General features: G+C 33.1%; 3 protein-coding genes and 2 long non-coding RNA genes across 8 annotated transcripts in view; 2 read left to right on the top strand and 3 right to left on the bottom strand.

Annotated features, from left to right (window-relative positions):
* LOC143905403 (uncharacterized) overlaps positions 1-19,613 on the bottom strand; it is a 147,519-nt gene that overhangs the window by 6,276 nt on the left and 121,630 nt on the right. The window lies entirely within an intron of this gene.
* Positions 1,013-11,336, top strand: LOC143905397 (ionotropic receptor 75a-like). Of its 4 annotated transcripts, none has more exons than XM_077420819.1 (10): positions 1,013-1,302; positions 6,909-7,072; positions 7,302-7,655; positions 7,931-8,046; positions 8,753-8,923; positions 9,213-9,463; positions 9,659-9,867; positions 10,023-10,297; positions 10,777-10,971; positions 11,034-11,336. In XM_077420819.1, the coding sequence occupies exons 3-10, from the start codon at positions 7,317-7,319 to the stop codon at positions 11,107-11,109; spliced, it is 1,632 nt and encodes a 543-aa protein (XP_077276945.1). In that variant the 5' UTR covers positions 1,013-1,302; positions 6,909-7,072; positions 7,302-7,316; the 3' UTR covers positions 11,110-11,336. The 4 variants fall into 4 exon arrangements, with proteins under 4 accessions (XP_077276945.1, XP_077276948.1, XP_077276944.1 ...); XM_077420818.1 differs by lacking the exon at positions 1,013-1,302 and adding an exon at positions 3,744-4,110; XM_077420821.1 differs by lacking the exon at positions 1,013-1,302 and adding an exon at positions 4,151-4,276.
* LOC143905406 (uncharacterized) lies at positions 1,228-3,581 on the bottom strand. The gene is made up of 3 exons (XR_013259185.1): positions 3,122-3,581; positions 2,728-2,815; positions 1,228-1,343 (listed from the first exon to the last, which is right to left on the bottom strand). It is a non-coding gene; the product is annotated as an uncharacterized LOC143905406 (long non-coding RNA).
* LOC143905402 (dynactin subunit 5-like) lies at positions 11,625-13,154 on the bottom strand. Its single transcript, XM_077420826.1, has 4 exons — positions 12,947-13,154; positions 12,576-12,763; positions 12,168-12,279; positions 11,625-12,089 (listed from the first exon to the last, which is right to left on the bottom strand). The coding sequence occupies exons 1-4, from the start codon at positions 12,992-12,994 to the stop codon at positions 11,892-11,894; spliced, it is 546 nt and encodes a 181-aa protein (XP_077276952.1). The 5' UTR covers positions 12,995-13,154; the 3' UTR covers positions 11,625-11,891.
* LOC143905398 (leukotriene A-4 hydrolase-like) lies at positions 13,345-17,684 on the top strand. Its single transcript, XM_077420823.1, has 11 exons — positions 13,345-13,554; positions 13,995-14,107; positions 14,180-14,364; positions 14,455-14,581; positions 14,651-14,719; positions 15,397-15,682; positions 15,901-16,202; positions 16,359-16,613; positions 16,707-16,996; positions 17,071-17,341; positions 17,485-17,684. Exons 1-10 carry the CDS (start codon positions 13,512-13,514, stop codon positions 17,300-17,302), a joined length of 1,902 nt encoding a protein of 633 aa, XP_077276949.1. The 5' UTR covers positions 13,345-13,511; the 3' UTR covers positions 17,303-17,341; positions 17,485-17,684.

The raw sequence follows: 19,613 nt of genomic DNA, 5'->3' as shown, positions 1-19,613 counted from the left end.
CGCGTGTTTTATCAGGTTGCACTGATACCAATTTACATATACATTCACGACCACCCCGGCGTAATTTGTGGAAATGTTCGCGGTCTCGGTGTGGTCTCGCGGAAACTTTTGTCGCGCCGTAAAAAAAAATTCCACGGCGAAAGCGCGCGCGTAATTTTATCAGGTCGACGTTTCGAGCGACGAGAAAGTGTAGCATCGCGATATATGTTCCCGGGTCCTTTTTCCTTTGGTCAGTAAACGAGCTGTGTTGTAGTCGAACCATTTTATCAAGCCCGACACGCGCATATAGCGAAGTTTCTTTCCGGCTGATGAACACGGACTTTCTTGCGATTTCGTTTTTGGTACAAAAAACACGGTCAAAATAATACGCAATCGCATCAGAGAACTGATTGGATTATCAGCTATCACCGCGCGATCACAAAATTCGGTACGTCAATCCATATTTGATAACGTTGGAAACTCCAGAAGTGGCAAGTGTCTCGATAAAATTTATTCTATTAATAAATATTCACTATTACCGTGCCGAGTTCGTCAAAGAATTGCAACGAGTTAAGATTCCTTAACTCTTTTCTGTACATCTGTCATTCATACGTTTTTTAGACCATTTATCCATTTCTTTTTTACTTATTAAAACAAAAAAAAAGAATTAAGAATGCAAAAATAATTGTTACGACACAGAATGCAATTCCTTTTAGAGAGAATCTGTTCCATTACATTTAATTAAATGAATTAAAATGTGGGATTCCCCGGCATTGACGCGATAACATTGCAATTAAGATTACTTGAGTGGTTTGAAGTGGTCTGCGCATTCTGATGGTAAGGCGACACACAGCGAGGAAATATATAGTTTCTAATAGTAATTATATACCTAGTAATTATTGCACGGTTATTTTTAAACTAATTCCGCCTTAAATGACCTTAAGATTACTTTCACAGATAAACTCAAAATTCATATAAGAATGCGACGAGAACACGTCTCTCGGCAAAAAGGGGAAACTCGCAATCGCTTCCACGAAATCTCTTACCTTGCGTAATGGATCATCGTATATGCGAGCGAAATATTCGATCGCAACCGAGAGTCGTACATCTCACGCGGAATATTAAAGACCGGCAATAAAACTGATTGTTGAATCGCGCTCCGTGGATTCGCAGTTGTGAGGACGATTAATTCTGAGCACGTGCGATTCGGTGTTTGCCTATGTCGATCTGGTGATCTCGTGAATAAGCGCTGATAAGAAGACGGCAGGAGGCTCGTCTCACGTGTCAATCACTAGCTAATCACGCGAGCTGCCAATGCGAGCGGTAAGCAAGCGCTCGGTCTCCACGTGACCGGACAATACGATCTGCAAAAACGCGAAATATCTGTTAGCTCCTTGCAATTCACAAGAAAAATTAATTTTAACAAATATGCATAGTGCGATAATCGATTTCTGTTATCCAAGGATACTTTATTATAAAGACAATCTGTGAAACTTTCGTGTACTTGAAAAACGGTACACGGCGAGAATTTTCTTTTAGAATTTACCCTGAAAATTATGGTAGTTGTGGGACAATATGTATTACGAAGAATTTTATGCGAGCTATTCTGATTAATATCTACCATAATAAAAAATATTGATATCTATTACAATAAAATATAAAATATGTTGAATTAATTTTAGTAAAATATACAGTAAAATTTCAATAATTTTTCCAAAATTACCAATCTGCTTGGTAATTTTTATTACGTTGTTTGTAAAATGTTTTTTTTTGTATATTTTAAAAATTCCTTGATGGTTGCCAAGTTGTCCCAAGTTTGTAGTGAATTTAACGGTAAAATATAACAAAAAACTCTCTCCGTGTACGACTACCGTGTCGAGTCCATCAAAGAATCTCAACGAGTTAAGATTTTAACTCTTTTCTGTGTTTGTCATTCATACATTTTTTAGACCATTTATATTCATTTCTTTTTTATTTATTATAAAACCAAAAAAAGAATTAAGAATGCAAAAATAATTGTTACGACACAGGATCCTTTAGAGAGAATCTGTTCTATTACGAATTAAACTGTTGCACAATCATCCTTTGTCTACGTGAAATGTTGCAACGCGATTGTACATATCGGTTGGTTGCGCGACAATTCGCTCGCTGATTACGATGCTTCGCCTTAATTGCGGAGACCCGCCGCGCGATCTCCTCGATAAGCATTGCACGATTTCGCACATGAGTGAAATATCCGAGAAAAGTGAAAAGCTTCCTCTGACGCATGTTTTCTCTCGTTAATTGGGAATTTATAATGACTAACATGTTCGAGTGCTCTCGTCAACTTATGGCTCGCGCACCGTCGAATCCTCGTTAAATATAATTCTGCTTCAGAAAGTATTTAATTAACATGTAAATTTCGATAATATTTAGCATGCAACGTTCGCCTTTCTTCCGTAAGATAAATACAAACGCAGGTGTGTAAATGTACGTGATTGCATCGAGTGTGTGATGCGCAATTAAAAAAACGTCATTACATGACTCTATATACTTGAAAGGATTAAATCAACGACCATGTTGGATGCACATGGGACGAAAGTTTTCAGCGTATCGAGCCTTGTCGCTTTATGACATCGCGTTGTAGCGTAGCATATGTGTATATAGACTGACTAAAACTAAGACCGCAATTTTGCACATTCATCGCGGGCGACGAGCCTTCCGTCGAACGTTTCGAATGACGGAATATTTACACAGATTTTGTCCCACCTCAAATGGAAACTCTCACACTGAAGCGTCGTGTGTGGTGGAAAAGTTTTATTGTAGGTATATGTCATATAGAATCCAACTGTTAGCACTGTAAAAGAGAAATAAATAGATAAATATTTATTTGTTCCGTGCATTTGGGCTTTGAAAAAATTTACAAAAACTATTTCTAATTTATGATATTCCATACTGAAATCATAATCACCAAAAATTTAATGAAGAATATAATATTGCTGCTTTAAATTATGTAAACATTAAACATCATATAATTCATATTAAATTCTGCAACTACAATTGTTTGTACAATTACAGACTTTCTTTCTATAACCTAAAATTTCTTAAAAATAAATAAATAAATGAAGTTTTTGCACTGATACTCGATAAAAATTATTGATACCTGCAAAAACGTGTATTTTTCTAGCGCAGAACGTTTTTTCTATCTCTTTATCCAATATTTAGTTAAATAAAACCGTCCTTTTTCGAACTTGATTGCATTAAGTAATTTTATAATAAACATATAAAAATAAGATTCTCCTAATCAAGAATTTTTTCCTATCATCATATTTAATTAAAATATAGCGACGTTTAATCCAACATCATATTTAATTTAAATATAATGACATTTAATATAGCTTAATGTGAAATAAATTTGTCCGATACGATGATCACGTACACCATTATTCAACACGAGGACATGCGTCAAACATGTGCGTTAAATATGCGCGCCGGAGATGCGGAGAGTGCAAATCTTTGTTTCACGATAAGAAAACGGGCAAAGATAATCCTTCGAAACCCGTACACGTGACATTCAAGGTAGGCTAGGTCTTCCAGCTGCCTTTCTTCGCGGATTCATAATGCATATCACGCTGCCATTTTTTATCGTCTCAAATAGTGCATTCGGAAGAATAAAAAAGCACTCGTGAGAAAGAGGAAAGCTGACGAAATCGTGCCTCGAGAAGCACCATACCAAGTATATAATCTGTTGACATATACGTTAAGCAGCGTCTAACGTCTATCTTGAATATTTCACCAGTTGTAATAACGCTCGTTATCTTGATTGCCCATTATTTCTTCGCGGATTCACGATTCTACAATGTACGGAATTACGCGGAATCGCTATGTAATCATGGAGAGACTATGGTACGATAAACGGTGCATGAATTTGATCGATTTTGCCTACAATCCGGAAGGATCTCCGCAGTCAGTCAGCGGAGATAAGCGCGATCGGAATGATCCTCTTTGTCTTGTGTATCCTCGCGCTGTCACTCGGCATTGACGTAATCGCGTCACCTCGCGTCGACGACGTTATCGTAAGATTTATCGTCAACGCGACGCCCGTTCTATTCCCACCTGCGAGAGTATCTTTACAACTGTGCACCAGCTATGGCAAGATTTTTCATATTCATGATTTCTATATTGTTTGTTTATCGAGAAAAAGGGAGCGCTCGAAATTTTTGGCAACGATTAGTTATCTGCTATGGCTAACTGCATAAAAATGAGAATAATAAAGGAAATTGAAAATACTCTTCTATATTAAATCATAGTGCAAAGTGTAAGAAAAAAGAATTAACTAGAGCCTAAAGTGCAAATGTGTAAATCTAAGATAATTATCTAATAAATCTTATCTTTTGATAAATTTTTACAAGGTTAAATCAAAAAATAAATATTTTATGAGATATTTCATATCTTATATGTATAAAATATTTTTTATTTTACATTATTATGTCATATTTTTTAATTTCTTCGTTTTTTTTTAATTTTTTTTCTGATAAATCTTTTCTGATAAAATAACGTTTAAAAAACTATTATAGAAACGTTTTATTTTAATGATAAAAACATTTTAGATAAAGACATTTAAAATTCCTACTTTTTACGTCTTTTGAACGTGTTTATGACGTCTTTGAGACATGCGTGAGAATGTTCTAGAAGCTTTATATGCATATACCATCTGTGGCGTCTATTCTTTTTCGAAGAAATTTCTGAACTGAGGCACATTCGTGCAATAAGTTAAAGTGGAACAAAATATACTTGTCTCACTCTAATTTAATTGCATTACTGATGCGCACCAGTTCAGAAAGTTCTTCAAAACGGAACACATGTATAAATGTTCTTTCAATGGCCACGTTCAGCAGAATGTTTATTTTGCAACTGTTGGAAGTTTTCTAAGCTCAGATTTGTCCGATGACAAATAGATTAAGACCGGTATGACAAAATTAATTTAAGTAAATAAGTGGATATATGTGCATTGTGCATAAATAAAATAATTTATTTTGTGCAATAATAATTAGTGCAATATAAATTTAAATGTTTCAAAAAAAGAATATTAAAGCTATTATATATATAGATAAAGCAATTTATAATTTTGAAAGAAAAAATTTAACAAATAGGTATTTTTGTCAACTGTAAAAACGTAAAAAATACATTTCTTAAATCATGGTTTCAAAAACATTTTTGTTCAAACGTTTCTTAAGGATATATTGCAGGTACAGTCTTAGATATATATAAGACATAATTTTCAAAGCGCTACCAAGTGGATAAAAATTTGTAAGAATGTTATTCTTTTAGTCTTCCTGATTTTAGTAAAATCAGTGAATTAAAATCGTTATATCTCAGCAACCGTTTAGTGGATTCGTTTCTTGTACTTTTTTGTAGCACATCAGGAAGACTAAAAGAACATTCTTACAAATTTTTATCCACTTGGTAGCGCTTTGAAAATTATGTCCTATATATCTAAGACTGTACCTGCAATACATTCTTAATGGTTCTTTACGGTTGAAACTATGTATACGTTCAAAAAACGTATATGAAACTAATATACGTGCTACCTGGGACTGCCAATACTAAAAATCTATAGTTTACGTCACGCACACTATACATATAAAGCTTACTATTTTATATTTCTTTTGAAACTAAGCAACTTTTGTTTAAAGCATTTTTTGGAAAAATGAGTTATTTCTGAAGTATCTTATTCCATCATTAGAAATAAGACACCATAAGCGCTACGGTTAATTGAACAGTTATTTTTTGCATGAAAAACTCATCTTTTGATATCTTAAATCAAAATCTAAAAAATAAAAAATTCGGCGTGTAACACTAGAAAGAAGTTACGTGTAAGATAAATGTCTCGGATGTACTTCAAAAACTTTCTCTTCTTTTTCACTTTCCTTTTCTTTAATAGTTTAAATTAACAATGAGAAAACAAAAAAGCCAAAGAGAAAAAGATTCTTGTGGAATAACAATGCAGATAAGTGACCCTTAAGAAAAATAGTCAACTGTTCACTCGGTTCACCCATCAATTACGTCCGAATCTTCTTTCCTTAACAAACTATAAAGGTCCTTAGGCACATATTTCTTCAAGACATTCCACGTTCTTGGATGATCGAAACTTCGATAAGTAAAGGATCTCTTCCATGAATGACTTGAAAATTATAGACATTCCTTTCTGGAAGATTACTTAACTTCGATCTTCCAGGTGTCGATTTCTCTTTGGTATGCAGCACACATATAACCAGTACTTCCATTTGAACACTTTGTCCATCATTCAGGTAGCTCTGTCTATCTCATGATCCGTCACTGAACGACCAAATATGTAGATTTATCTGTTCCACATACCTCTCTTAATTAGTTTGAAGAAGCGGTATAAAAAGAAATTATAAAAATAAAAAAAAAGGATAAGGAAAAGGATAAAAGAAAAAGAAGAGAAGGAATTTTTAACTTCAATGCGAATTATACAAAAATTGTGTTCAGCGTTTAGTCGGGCGTAACTCGCCCGCAATTAAGTTTAGGTGTGCCTTAAGGAGGATTTGAAACATTGACGTACAAACTTATTAAAATATCATGCACTGATTTACGTATTTACTTTGTTTAGGCTATTCTTGTTAAACAAATTCTGCGATTATATTGATATCGAACTAGCTGCAATTTTCATTCCGTACATTTTTAAATTCTTTTATGTGTCATAATTCGTCATGTATAATAATGAGAAACATTAATTAGTTGAATTATTTCAATAAAATTTTAACTTATATAAATAAATAAATATATTATATATGTATTCTGGATGCAGAATTTCTTATTTCCACGGTACATGATGTAATGCAATAATGTCTAACTTTGTATATTAATAAAGATAACGCATAAAAGATATTTATCGGAGTCGAATTAAGTATAATATCCTTTCGCAGATGACACGATCAAATTATCGAAAATATTGTCGAGCAACTACTTGACGCACAACATTCGTAACTTCCACGAGGAATTTGATCCAAACATTTACAATAATTTAGAACATCGAAACCTGTATGTGTTGGATTTGGATTGCGATTATGCCATCGATGTTTTACGACAGGTAACATGTATTTATGTCTGCTATATAAGTACCTTACGAATAACAGTACAAGCAGACAAAAGTATTTATTTATAAATCTTGAAATAAGGCGATTAAGAAAATTAAGAGAATTATCTTCATATATTTCGCTGACACTTTGACTGATGAGACTCACAAGCAATTTCGTCGTTGTTATGTTTTGTATCAATCTTCTAATTTATCATGGTCGGTATCTGATATGAAATGACAGGCACATTCGAAAAGAATGTTCGTCGCTCCGACGAAGTGGCTGCTTTTTCAAGATCGACAAACGATTGACAACGATAACGATAACGCCAATTTAACGTTTACACATGACGACTCTTTGTTGGAAATCTTCGAGGATTTGGCAATCTACCCTGACAGTGATGTGGTCCTCGCGCGAAGATTCGACGGTGACTTTCTCGAATTATTGTCCGTATATCGGCCGAGTCCGCAGCGAGGTGTGATATGGGAAAATCGTGGAAACTGGACGATCAAGAGCGGTCTGCGAATGAGGACTCTCGATATGGCCTCAGCACGAAGAAGAGATCTTCAGCAGACGCCTCTTAAATCCTGTCTCGTGGTACACTTTAAATAAATGTACTACAAATCGTTTATCATGCAAGAAAATGCACTTACATTATCAACGACACGTTGCCAAAGCGTTTTATTTGCAAGCTAACGCAACATGTGTGTAACATGTAATATTGCTGTATTGAACGAAAAGCAGAGCGAGTAAAATACTAGCCACTTTCATAATAAAATATCGAAAATATCGCCGTGATTTATAGCCGCAATTTTAAAAATTTCTTTAACAGAAAAGATATGTATTATTTTCAAGATTTATCGCAATTGCAGATGACGGACCCCAATACAGTCAATCATCTGACGGACTTCAAGGATAAAACCATAGATCCTGTTACAAAGGCTAATTATCCTTGGATACTGCATTTGGTGAACCGGATGAATGCAACGTGAGTTCTTCGACATCGTATTACCAACGCTCAAATATCTCATTAGGAAGTTTGTGAAGTAAATTTAACGGCGCGATAATTTGTAACGAATTATCTTGCCAATTTTAGAATCGTGAATGCGAGCTTCAAAACGACGTAATAAAATTCGAGCTCAAGGCTAATTAACGAGGCCGCAGTGAAGTGATCAAGCGATTACATAGTGTAACTTGTCAAAAAACGGTGATAAATTTGTTTTTAACCCGGGCAACGGTGCATAATCAGACGCGTAAATGGAGCGACTTATAATAAAATAAGCACATGACATACTTATTAATTATTGTAACTGATAAAAATTGCACGATTATCGTATTTACTCGTATCTAATCGGCTGATTAAAATCCAAAATTCATTAAAGTCTGTAAACATTGTGACATAATTCTTTAATTCTTTGGTTATCAATGTAATAATATAAATACACAGAAATATTTAATTAAAGATAAAGCGATTTTTTATCATCTGAATTTCTATATAGGTACTTCTTTACTCCGACTTCTATACATCTTCCCTTAACATAAATTGAGAAATCATTTTTGACAAAAACTATTAATAAATTCAAATAATTGTAGAGTTTTAATTGAAAAGCAATTTGTTGTTTTTGTTTATGGAAACGAGATGCAATATGCGTTAACCACCGAGTTAAAATTCTATATTTTGCTTTATACGACAGAATAAGTTTCGAAGTCACGAATAGCTGGGGATATCGTGCCGAGAACGGTTCATGGAATGGAATGATCGGGATGTTAAAACGGCGCGAGATCGATATCGGCGGCACCGCTACATTTCTCGTACCGGAACGTATCGGTGTTGTACAATACATCCAGTTGTATACACACACTTGGTAAAAGAATTACTTACTTATTAAATTGAAACGTAGTTTAAGTTGATTTTCTATGTCTTTTCAAAGGCAACATTAAGGAGAAGCAGGAAATAATTAAAATTTCAGTTATTTATAATTTTTTTAATTTATAATTTATATTTACATTTATAATTTAATTTATAATTAATTTTTTTAATGTGGACTTGATTAAAAAGATTATTAAACTTGCTATAAATTCTAGCTTTTTATTATAACCCTTTATAATTATATTGTTATCGACATTTTATGGTTAATGTACAAATCTACACAGCTCGCGCTTCGTATTTCGACGGCCTTTACTGTCGACTGTGAGCAACATATTTATCTTGCCCTTCCAACGAAATGTCTGGATAGCGATTGCCGTGTTTCTCACTCTGGTCTTCTGTTTGCTCTATTTAACAATCCAATGGGAAAATTATCGCGACAGAATGGCAAAATCGGCAACCGACTGGAGTCAAAAGCCCAATAAGCCAACGATCAGCGATTATCTTCTCATTCTTTTAGGCGCATTTTCTCAGCAAGGTAGAGAAACGATTAACGCTAATATAATCGATAGTATACTTGAATTCTCGAATGTTGTTACAAAATTTCTTACGACTAAATCTCATCTTCTTCGACCGCGTAAACGCTTATTATTTCGCGAATGTTATACAAATTAAATTTTATTTTCATTTCTTTTTTCAATATAAAATTTATAAAATTTCTGTACTCCCGCAGGATATGCGTACGAGCCACACAGAATTTCATCTCGAATCGTCACCTTTATGCTGTTGCTGGCCTCGCTAAGTCTCTATGCGTCTTATACAGCAAATATCGTAGGTTTGCTGCAATCTACCACGGATTCTATCAAAACTCTTCCGCATCTCCTAAACAGTCCTTTAAAGCTGGGCGCACAGGACGTAGTGTACAATAGATATTTTTTCAAGGTCGGTATATTAAAACTGCAAAAAAATTAATATAATTTAAAAACTTCTATTATATATAATATATTATGAAATACTTTGGCTTATTACGATGTCAAAATTATTAGTAGTAAAAGATAATTGCGAGAAACAAATTAGTTCTTTATGTGGGATGGTAGTCTTTTCAAGATCCCGTTAGAAAGGCGATTCTGGAGCACCGAATCGAGCCGAAAGGGCGAAAATCTAATTGGATGTCCATAGAAGAAGGTGTGCGTCGCGTAAGAAATGAACTCTTTGCATTTCAAGGCGAGATCGGTACGGTATACCAATTGATGCAAGACACGTACTTCGAGGAGGAGAAGTGCGGTTTGACTGAGATCGATTTCCTAAAAGTTTTATATCCGCTTCTCGTGATACAAGAACAATCGCCTTACTCAGAGATAATAAAAACTGGGTAAATGTAAATAGTAATCGAATTGTCTTCACAATTGGATCTTCAGTTCTTCAAAACTTTAAATTTCATAAAACTTCCTGGAAATTTCAAGTCTAGCGTAAAAACATCAAAACAGATTTTATTAACGCGTTATTTTTAAGAACGTTCACAGGAAAAAAAATGTTAAATCAAGACTCAAGACTTAAGACTCATAAACAAGAATCTGTAATCTTGAAACGAGATATACCTAAATTACGTTAAACGGCGCGAAGAAAACGAGTAAAGGTATTTATGTAGTTTAATCAAGAAAAAAAGTTGAATTAAAAAGTTGAAATTCTTATAAGATTATAGATTCTTGGTTATATACAAAAATATAATTTAACACTTTTTTTCTGTGTACTGTATTATATGCGCACACACATACGAATTAAAAAATAACCACCTCATGATATAATAATTCTCAGAACGTTCAGCACTCATCAGGAATTATATGTTTTCAGAGCTCTAAAATTACGAGAATACGGACTTAAATATCGCGAAGAATATCGCTTGTATACGAGGAAACCAGTATGTGCGAGTCAGACCAGCTTTATCACTATCGGTTTCACGGAATGCGATTTCGCGCTGATCACAATGGGCTACGGAATACTCCTCGCTGTAATCGTGCTTGTGCTCGAGTTGCTGTGGCACAAGAGGTAAGATTTAAGAGGGACATCGTTACCATGCCTTGCGTTATTTGTTACATTTTCTTTTGCAGGCAAACTATGCGCGCAAAGAAATGCGCGATAATAGAAACGTCAAGGACAGAAACCGACTTGGTATACCTCGATTAAGTGCCTGCAAAAAATGTACATTAGTCCGACAGAAACTAAGAGGCATCTGGTTTCCTGTACTAAATTTAAACTGAATTGTAGACTTTATTTAAAAACTTTATTAGAGACATGTTTTATCGTGTCGTCATTTTAATGTGTCGTCGATTTTAATCCCATTTAAAATAATTACCATTAGGAAACATATAATATATATTCATTTCTATTCCTTTTTAATAAGGTTTCAACAACCTCCTTTTACTTGTACTTACTTTGTACAAAACACTGTGTGAAATAGATTACTTGTAAAATAAATGCATATAATGTAGTTAATAAAATAAATGTTACGAGCTTTCTTTTATGACATTACGTACACAATCTTGAAATCAGTTGCCTAGTACAATAATACAAAAGTACAATAAATAAATAATCTTACAAGTTACAATGATTTACAGTCAAAATCAGCCGCGACTTCAAGGTTACGATACATATATGAATAATTATGTACAAGGAATTTGATTTTAAATTACAAACAAGACTCTTGATTCAAACATTCTTATATATAATCCAAAAATATAACAAAATCTATACATTAATTCTAAAAAATCTATACGACTGATCTCAGATCTATTCTTTTCAGTTGTATCTGCTTTACCTTCTCTTATCTCTTTCTGTCACGCATAGGCGATACTTGATTATATATTTATTTCATCTTGAGTGCAGAGCACAAACGTATAATGCATTTAAAAAGAATAAATTTTCTCTTGACTATAAGTTATTAGCATACATGTACAAATGAATAAACATTAAACGCGCGCCGGTAAGAAATGCTCGTAATAATTCTTCGTAAAGTCTACCATGAGATCCAGTGTGCACTCGGGCAGCTCTTCGACACACGTCGCCGGACTGCCAGCGAAACGAGTGAAGGACGGCACGATGGTCTCTGGTGGCACGACTGCGCCATCCTCAATATAGCAGCAATCTTTCAGGACAGATCGCCTACCCTATAGCAAGTGTGATTGATTGTGAATGCACCGCGCTTGTATTCACTCGATATGCCAAGTAAAAGTCGTTATACGTACAATTATGGCATTCTTTCCAATGTACACGTAAGAACCAACCAACGCTGCATTCACGACTGCCCGCTCTCCCACAAACACATGATTTCCCATCGTTAGAGGAAAGAAGGCAACCCTAAACAAAATTTATCATTTTTAGATTTTAGAATTTAACGTAATTGTATTAAAGAGTCGAGTTGTTTGCAAACTGTGTCTCGATATTATAAGCTGGTATCCTCAAACTTTTATGGAAAAATTAGAACCATCAAGCCTAGTTTCTCATCAACGTCAATCAACTGTAACTTTTAATTAAACTCACTCTTCGTCTCTTTCTAAGGAAGACAGTTTAATCGAAGGTTGCAGTTAATCGACGTTGGTGAAACTGGGCCTCAGTGTAGTGCATATATTAATATAATAAAAAACTTCACTTGCCCTCTGCTGAATTTCTTGAAAGGTGGTCGAATGACGGCATTCTTGCTGATGATACAATAGCGACCCGTCCTAACATTGGCCAAATCGCCTCTAATGATAGCGTCAGATTGCACTATTACCTTTCCATGCAGCACAATGTTTTGCGAGCCGCACAACACCGTCAGCCTGCTCACTTTATTTCCGGAGGCCTGAGATAGCGAAAAAGCGAGGTTATGTGTTACGTTTCTGTATATCTGGATCGCGAGAAGCGTCGCTAAACGATCAAATTTGTCAAGTCATTTCTATGGTATGTATCTAATGTATCTTTTAACAATAATTATAATATTTCTTTCCATAATGTGGACGTTTTAATTCCCTTAAATAACCGTTACCGTTTCAACGTATTCAGCTTTGTTGTAATAAATATCCTGCGGCTCCATCCCGAAGTGTTCTCGTACGACACAGTTGCGTTACTCAATATGTTTAAAATATTAAAAACAATACTTTTTAATTAAACGTCACTCCTCCGAATTGCTCCTGATTGCTCCGAAAACTGTTCTATTCGGCGCGATCAGCGATCTGAGCGATCAGCTATCAGCTGACGAGAGTGACGAGACCAGACGAGACGAATCGAATACATGTCGCCATCTACTGACAAAACCATGCATTATTTTTTAACCAATCGGCATCGCGGAAGAAAGCCGATAACACTTTGAGACTTTCGATACTTTCGAGTATCGATTTAACGTGCCTATTCTTTAGAAATCGATGGATTTGGAGATGTTTATACGGCGAGAAGTCACAATCACTTTGACGTTTTAATAAATATGTTACCAAACAAAACAAAGTGATAGAAGTTAAAGGCAACACTGTGCCTTTATGCGGTGAGTATAATAGACATAAAGATCTGTTGTTGCAAGCCGTTTGAAAAGGCTGTAACGTGACTCATCTCTCAAAATGAATATTTCAAGAAATACTTCACACTCTTTTGCGAGACCAGGTATTTTAATTGTGTGATTAGCTATCATAAGCATAATATAAAGAACTTCAAATTTATATATATATATACTTATTCATTTATTTTAAAGATAATATAACAAAATATCGAATGTTTTCGTAATTTATAAAGATGTTTGAAAGACGAAATTGCTACATATATATTATATTTAGCTCTCTACTAATTTAAAGTTTTCAAAATTGAATTATTCTCTCACACAGTTTCGATTAACTGTGAAAATATTCTGTAAATTTTCTAAAATGTATAAAACATAATTGTATTTAATATAAAAATCTAAAAATTATTTGTATTTTAGGAATAATATCGCATAATTACTATTATGATCTTTAATAAAATATAACATTTTTTGTCATGTACTATTACATTTATCATTATTACTTATTACGTGTATGTATTTTAATTTCTATCTTCCTAATTATAAGAAGAAGCACGTGTGGTCAGTATCAATCTATTCTTAACTGTGGATTTCAACCAAAGAGTTCTTAAAGGAACAGCGCATTTGCTTATAGAATGGAAACCTTCAATTAATGAGATAGTGAGCGGACAATCCTTTTTATAGCGAGCAAAAAATTTGACTGTTTATTAACATGTAATATTGAATAACTAGATTTTAGATAGCCTCGGACTTGATGTATCAAGTGTCACAGGCAGTGATGGAACACCTTTCATTTATCGTGTTGAAGATGATTTCGATCATCGTATTCAAAATGGTCATGCTCCATACATTGGAAGTCGATTTTCCATACAAATACCACAAAATGTTGGTAGTGTTAATACTACTTATAAATCTAAGTAAATATAATATTTTTTTACAGAAATATATGTATTTATTAAAAATTATTGATGTAAAAATCGAATATACCCATAATATGATACTTTTAGATTTAGATATAATAAACATATGATTCAAATTGAATATAAAACGAGTTCAAACTCTCCTGCATTATATTGGCTAACACCGGAGCAAACTGCTGATGGTTTATATCCTTTCTTATTGTCTAATAACAAGGTACGCTATATAAACAATGAAATTTTTCTACATGAATGTAGAATGTATAAAAATCTTGATTTTTTTCAGCTAATTTACGCTAGAGCATGGTTTCCTTGCCAGGACACCCCATCTGTCAAAATTATTTACACTGCTAAGGTAAGAATTTCAACACAGTTAAATACAAGTAGTATTTGTATATGCATTTAGCATTCATATTTATTTATATGAAAACTATGATGTTTGATTGATTATTATTAACTGCATTAGTATTAAAGTAATAAAAATTTGCGAAGAAATGGGACGCGTTAGTAAGAAGAAAATTAAATACACTATAATACCGCTCATCAATTTCAATACATCCCTAGATTCTTTGATTTCTCTGTAATAAATGAACACGATCGTGTTTTGCACGGAAATGAATGCACCTGCTGTTATAAACTTTTTCAACACTTGCATGCATCGTATTTTTATATATTGTTTATATAAAAATCCTTGAAAACTGTAGTTTTTGAAAAATCAAACGGGGCTAACAGCCGGATAGTGTCTGATCTCTGGAAATAAAGAAAATACGCGCACAAGGTCACTTAACCTAAAGTGATGCAAATGAAGTGTTTATAACAGCAAGTGCATTCATTTCTGTGCAAAACACAAGTATCATATATGTATATGTTCATGCTTCATAGAGAAATCAACGAATCGATCTGGGGGTGGGTGTAATGAAATTAATATAAGCGGTAGTGTACTTTTAAATGTAAATGACACTATATTTTCTTAGAAATTACTTCAGTTCAACTAAAATCTATTTAATTTTTATAACATATTAACTTCTTTAGATTTCAGTACCAAAAAAATACAGAGTTTTGATGTCTGCTTTTTTGCGCGATGTAGACTACAACAATCCAGATCTAGATGTATATACATTCATTCAAAGTAACCGCGTACCACCTTATGCAGTGATTATTGCTGTGGGCTTACTGGAGACAATACATATTAGTGATAAGACCGAAGTATTTGCCGAAAGCAAATTTATTAACGAACATATAGATTATACTTTTTATTCGGACGGGATTGAAACCATGTTGCAAGTTGCCGAAAGTCTGTGTGGACCTTATATGTGGGGTAAAATATTGACTAGTTTTTTTTTTATTATTTATTTAAATTGAAAATTTTTAATTTTTAAAAATCTTTTTAAAATTATTTTAATGTTTATTTTTTATGTTATATTATTATTATTATTATTATTATTATTATTATTATAACTTTTTGTTTTTGTGCATTATCAATCTTTTTTTGTTTATTGTTATATATTCCATTTAAAATAATATATATATATTTAGGTAAATACGATATATGCGTGCTTCCTCCAAGTATCGCCCATTTCAAAATAGAATGTCCATGCGTGACATTTATTTCGCCAACTATACTTGGCGGAGATCGTACTCGTCTCAGTAAATTTACTCTAAACATCTCACAGTGCTGGGCAGGAAATTTAGTTACATGTTCGAATTATGAGCATTTGTGGCTGAATAGGAGTTTCAGCAATTTTATTGGCAGGAAAATTTATTGCCGAATATTGCAAGACTGTGAAGTCATGCAGTCTTTCTTGGACAAGATAGGAATCCGTGACCTGAAGAATATGGTAAAGTATAGTACTTTGATTAGATGAAAAAATTAAATGAAGTAATAAATAATATTAATAATTGACAATATTTTATTTTGTATACGCAATAAACACAAACACAAACCCATTTCCTAAATTCTTTATAGTGTGATATTTTCTGAAATTATATTACAGATTGAAAAATTCAGAAATGTGGACATGCTAGATTGTTTATTACCCAATTTGACGGATACGTCGCCCCATGAAACTACTGAATACGTGCCTTATGAAACGGGGTGTATGCTCTTAGGTTATTTAGAGAATATATTAGGAGGACCTTCAGAATTCGAACCATTCCTTAGATCTTACTTTATAAAATTTATGTACAAAAGTATAAACACTAAGAATTGGAAAGACTACTTATATGAATATTTTTCTAACAAAAAGAAGGTAATAACATCTCTTATATACGTACAAACTACAATTTTACCAGTATTCATATATTTTTAGCATTAGAAATAATGACTTTTATGTTATTTTTAGTTATTAGATGGTGTTGCATGGGACGAGTGGTTCGACACTGTCCCTTCCCCACCTGTCTTGCCGAAATTTACCGCATTGGAAATAAATATTGCCAATTTAACGGTAGGATGGGTCAACTGGGATTATAAACCCATTAATATACCACTCTTAATTGATGGAAACTCCCCTAGTGACGTTCAAATAATGATATTACTCCACTATCTATATAATTGTTATAAGAATCTGACCATAAAAAAACTGGAAGCCATTCTTCATCATTACGCTCTTGATTCCAAAAATTGTGAAATAAAGTAAATATGCATATCTTTATTCAGATTAATTCACAATTGTTCAACGCGCATTACAAAGCGCATATATTTCGCAGGTTTTTTTGGTTGGTATTGTGCATCAAAGTTCAATGGGACGAGAAAGTTGAATCAGCATTGAACTTTGCCGTTGAATATTGTTCGCCAAATTATGCATGTCCTATATTTGAACATTTGATCGAATGGGAAGAAATGCGTGAACAAGCGATCGAAACATATAATCGCAATAAAGGAAAGATGTTGTATGAAACCCAGGAAAAATTAGACTTTATTATATATCTATTTGCATAATTATTTTTTTTACAATTAATCAAATTTTTTTCTTATAAGGTGAGCCATTAGTAACTGTAATTTAATATAATTTGTTTATTATAAAAGTTTATATTATAAAAGAACTTTTTTAAATATAAGAGCTTTTTCTATAATCAAATCATCTTTTATCTTTCGTAAACAAATCTTTCTTTTGAATATAGAACCTCATCGGAAATACAATGCATCTGAATTTTCTATACTATCGCGACGGAATGTATATGTATTATATCAGTTACAAAAATACAAAATGGATGGTAGTGACTGTACGACTGTTGCGGAAATATGTAATTAATTTAAAAAAATTTGTTTTTTTTTTAATGTTCTTTTCGTCCTAATCTGCCTCCCTGGAAGTTTAGGACGCCGCTGGGGCAGTTTAGAACTGATAATAAAAAACTAAGATAATTCTAGTATTCTTATTTTATTTATTAAAAATAATAAATCTCTTGTGTGTGTGTGTGTGTGTGTGTGTGTGTGTGTGTGTGTGTGTGTGTGTGTGTGTGTGTGTGTGTGTGTGTGCGTGTGCTAAGCAACATCTTACAAACCTCTTTTAATATATTTTTAATGTATTAAAAAAATTTATTAAAAATTAGTAATATATTTTTTTCTTTAACAATACAGTAGGTAATTTGTAGTAGGCAATCAAATAAACATAAGTATTTACCTATCGGAACCTTAATTAAGGCAAGAATTAGTCTCACAAATTTCTCTTTCAAATTTCTCTCTTTTTCTGTCAAATTTCTTTTTGTCCAATACTACCCCAACCCTAAACTTGAAAAAAGAAAACGTAATATTTTACACCAACTCTTTTATGATGTTGCTGTATTTCGTTTATTACAACGCAAAACATATAACCATAACCAGAATATACAAGTGAATTTCCTTTTGAGCAATAGTTTAATATAAAAATACTTACATTTACGAGCCCAAATAATTACAATTGCAGCCTAAAAGTAGACATTTCAAGCTTTCGATTGCTTTTTAAAAAAATTTTCTAGCTCAGTTTTTCGCCAAGTTATGACGATTTTAATTTTAACGTTTCATCAAAAATTTTAAAAATTACTGAAAATGTCAATAGCTTGATTTTAAAGCAAAAAATTTTTGTAATTTTTTTCCTCTGGTAGGGTCAAAGTATGAAGTATATACTGTAATATCCTGCTGGCGTTTTTTTTAAAACAATTTGGAACCTACTTGTGGCTGATTTTATGAAAAAAGGCAAAAAATGCATGTAACAATTTGTTTAAACCATCGTAGAATTTTCAAAAATTATCATAGAATAACGAACCAAATTGCATTAAAAAGCTGAAAGTTTCTGCTTTTCAACGATTTTTCGATCATTTTTGTACGATGATTCGTTCAAAAGATATGGCATTTTTTGTGCGCGCGTGCGACGCTTCAATTTATTTGACGTCTGTCAGCGCGCTCCGTAAATTTACCGCGCAGCGCATATCTTGCAAAATTTATTACGTGAAAAGTATTGCTTGTACAAAAAAACTTATAGAACATTTTTTGTAGAGAATTTTATAAGCTACAAATTTTGTAATAACTATTTTTGCCGTAGGACTAATGAATAAAGAAATATTCGCGAAAAACTGTTTTTCTTTACCTTTGACCCTCTGTAAAATTTTTAGCAGGGGTCACATCGATGGGGATTTTTCACATATTGTTTTTAACGACGAAATAAAGGTCCATGCAAAAATTTAGCTACATGCGAATTATTCCGCAGAAAAATCCTAATTTCCCTGTACTACCAGCAAAAATCACTAACAGCTTGTAGATTAGTTTGACAGCTAACAGCGCGGAAGTTCTCATGTGAAGTTTATCTATTGACCGGTTGCCAACCGAAAAATGCGTTTAACATAAAAAAGTGACAAATTTGTTCTTTATTCGAGATGTCCTAAACTGCCTCTGTCCTAAAGTGCCTCCTTCTCCCCTACCTATAATTACTAAAAGTTAAATATTATTTCTTTCTTTATATCAAACTTTGTATCAAATATCATAATATATATCATATTACGAGTATCTGGATAGCCAAATCTATCGAGAACAGATTTTGAAAGTGTTTGCTGCAAATTTTGTCGATAGAATTTTGTCGATAAAAGCAGAATGACAGTTGGACTGCAGAAATTGAATAAAATCTATCGCATCGTAATCATTTACCCAGTAATTAAACTGCCCGTGGTGTGACAATAACAGATTGATAGCAGATTTGTTCAGATATTGCAACACAAATCCAGGTATGTCATCTGTATATACGCATTAAACTTGTATTTTGCTGGTAGAACCTGTCGAT

The sequence above is a fragment of the Temnothorax americanus genome, unplaced genomic scaffold, assembly GCF_048541705.1.
Source record: "Temnothorax americanus isolate GAGA-0224 unplaced genomic scaffold, ASM4854170v1 Scaffold60, whole genome shotgun sequence".
Classification (NCBI taxonomy): domain Eukaryota; kingdom Metazoa; phylum Arthropoda; class Insecta; order Hymenoptera; family Formicidae; genus Temnothorax; species Temnothorax americanus.
This window is presented reverse-complemented; position numbering and strand designations above follow the sequence as displayed.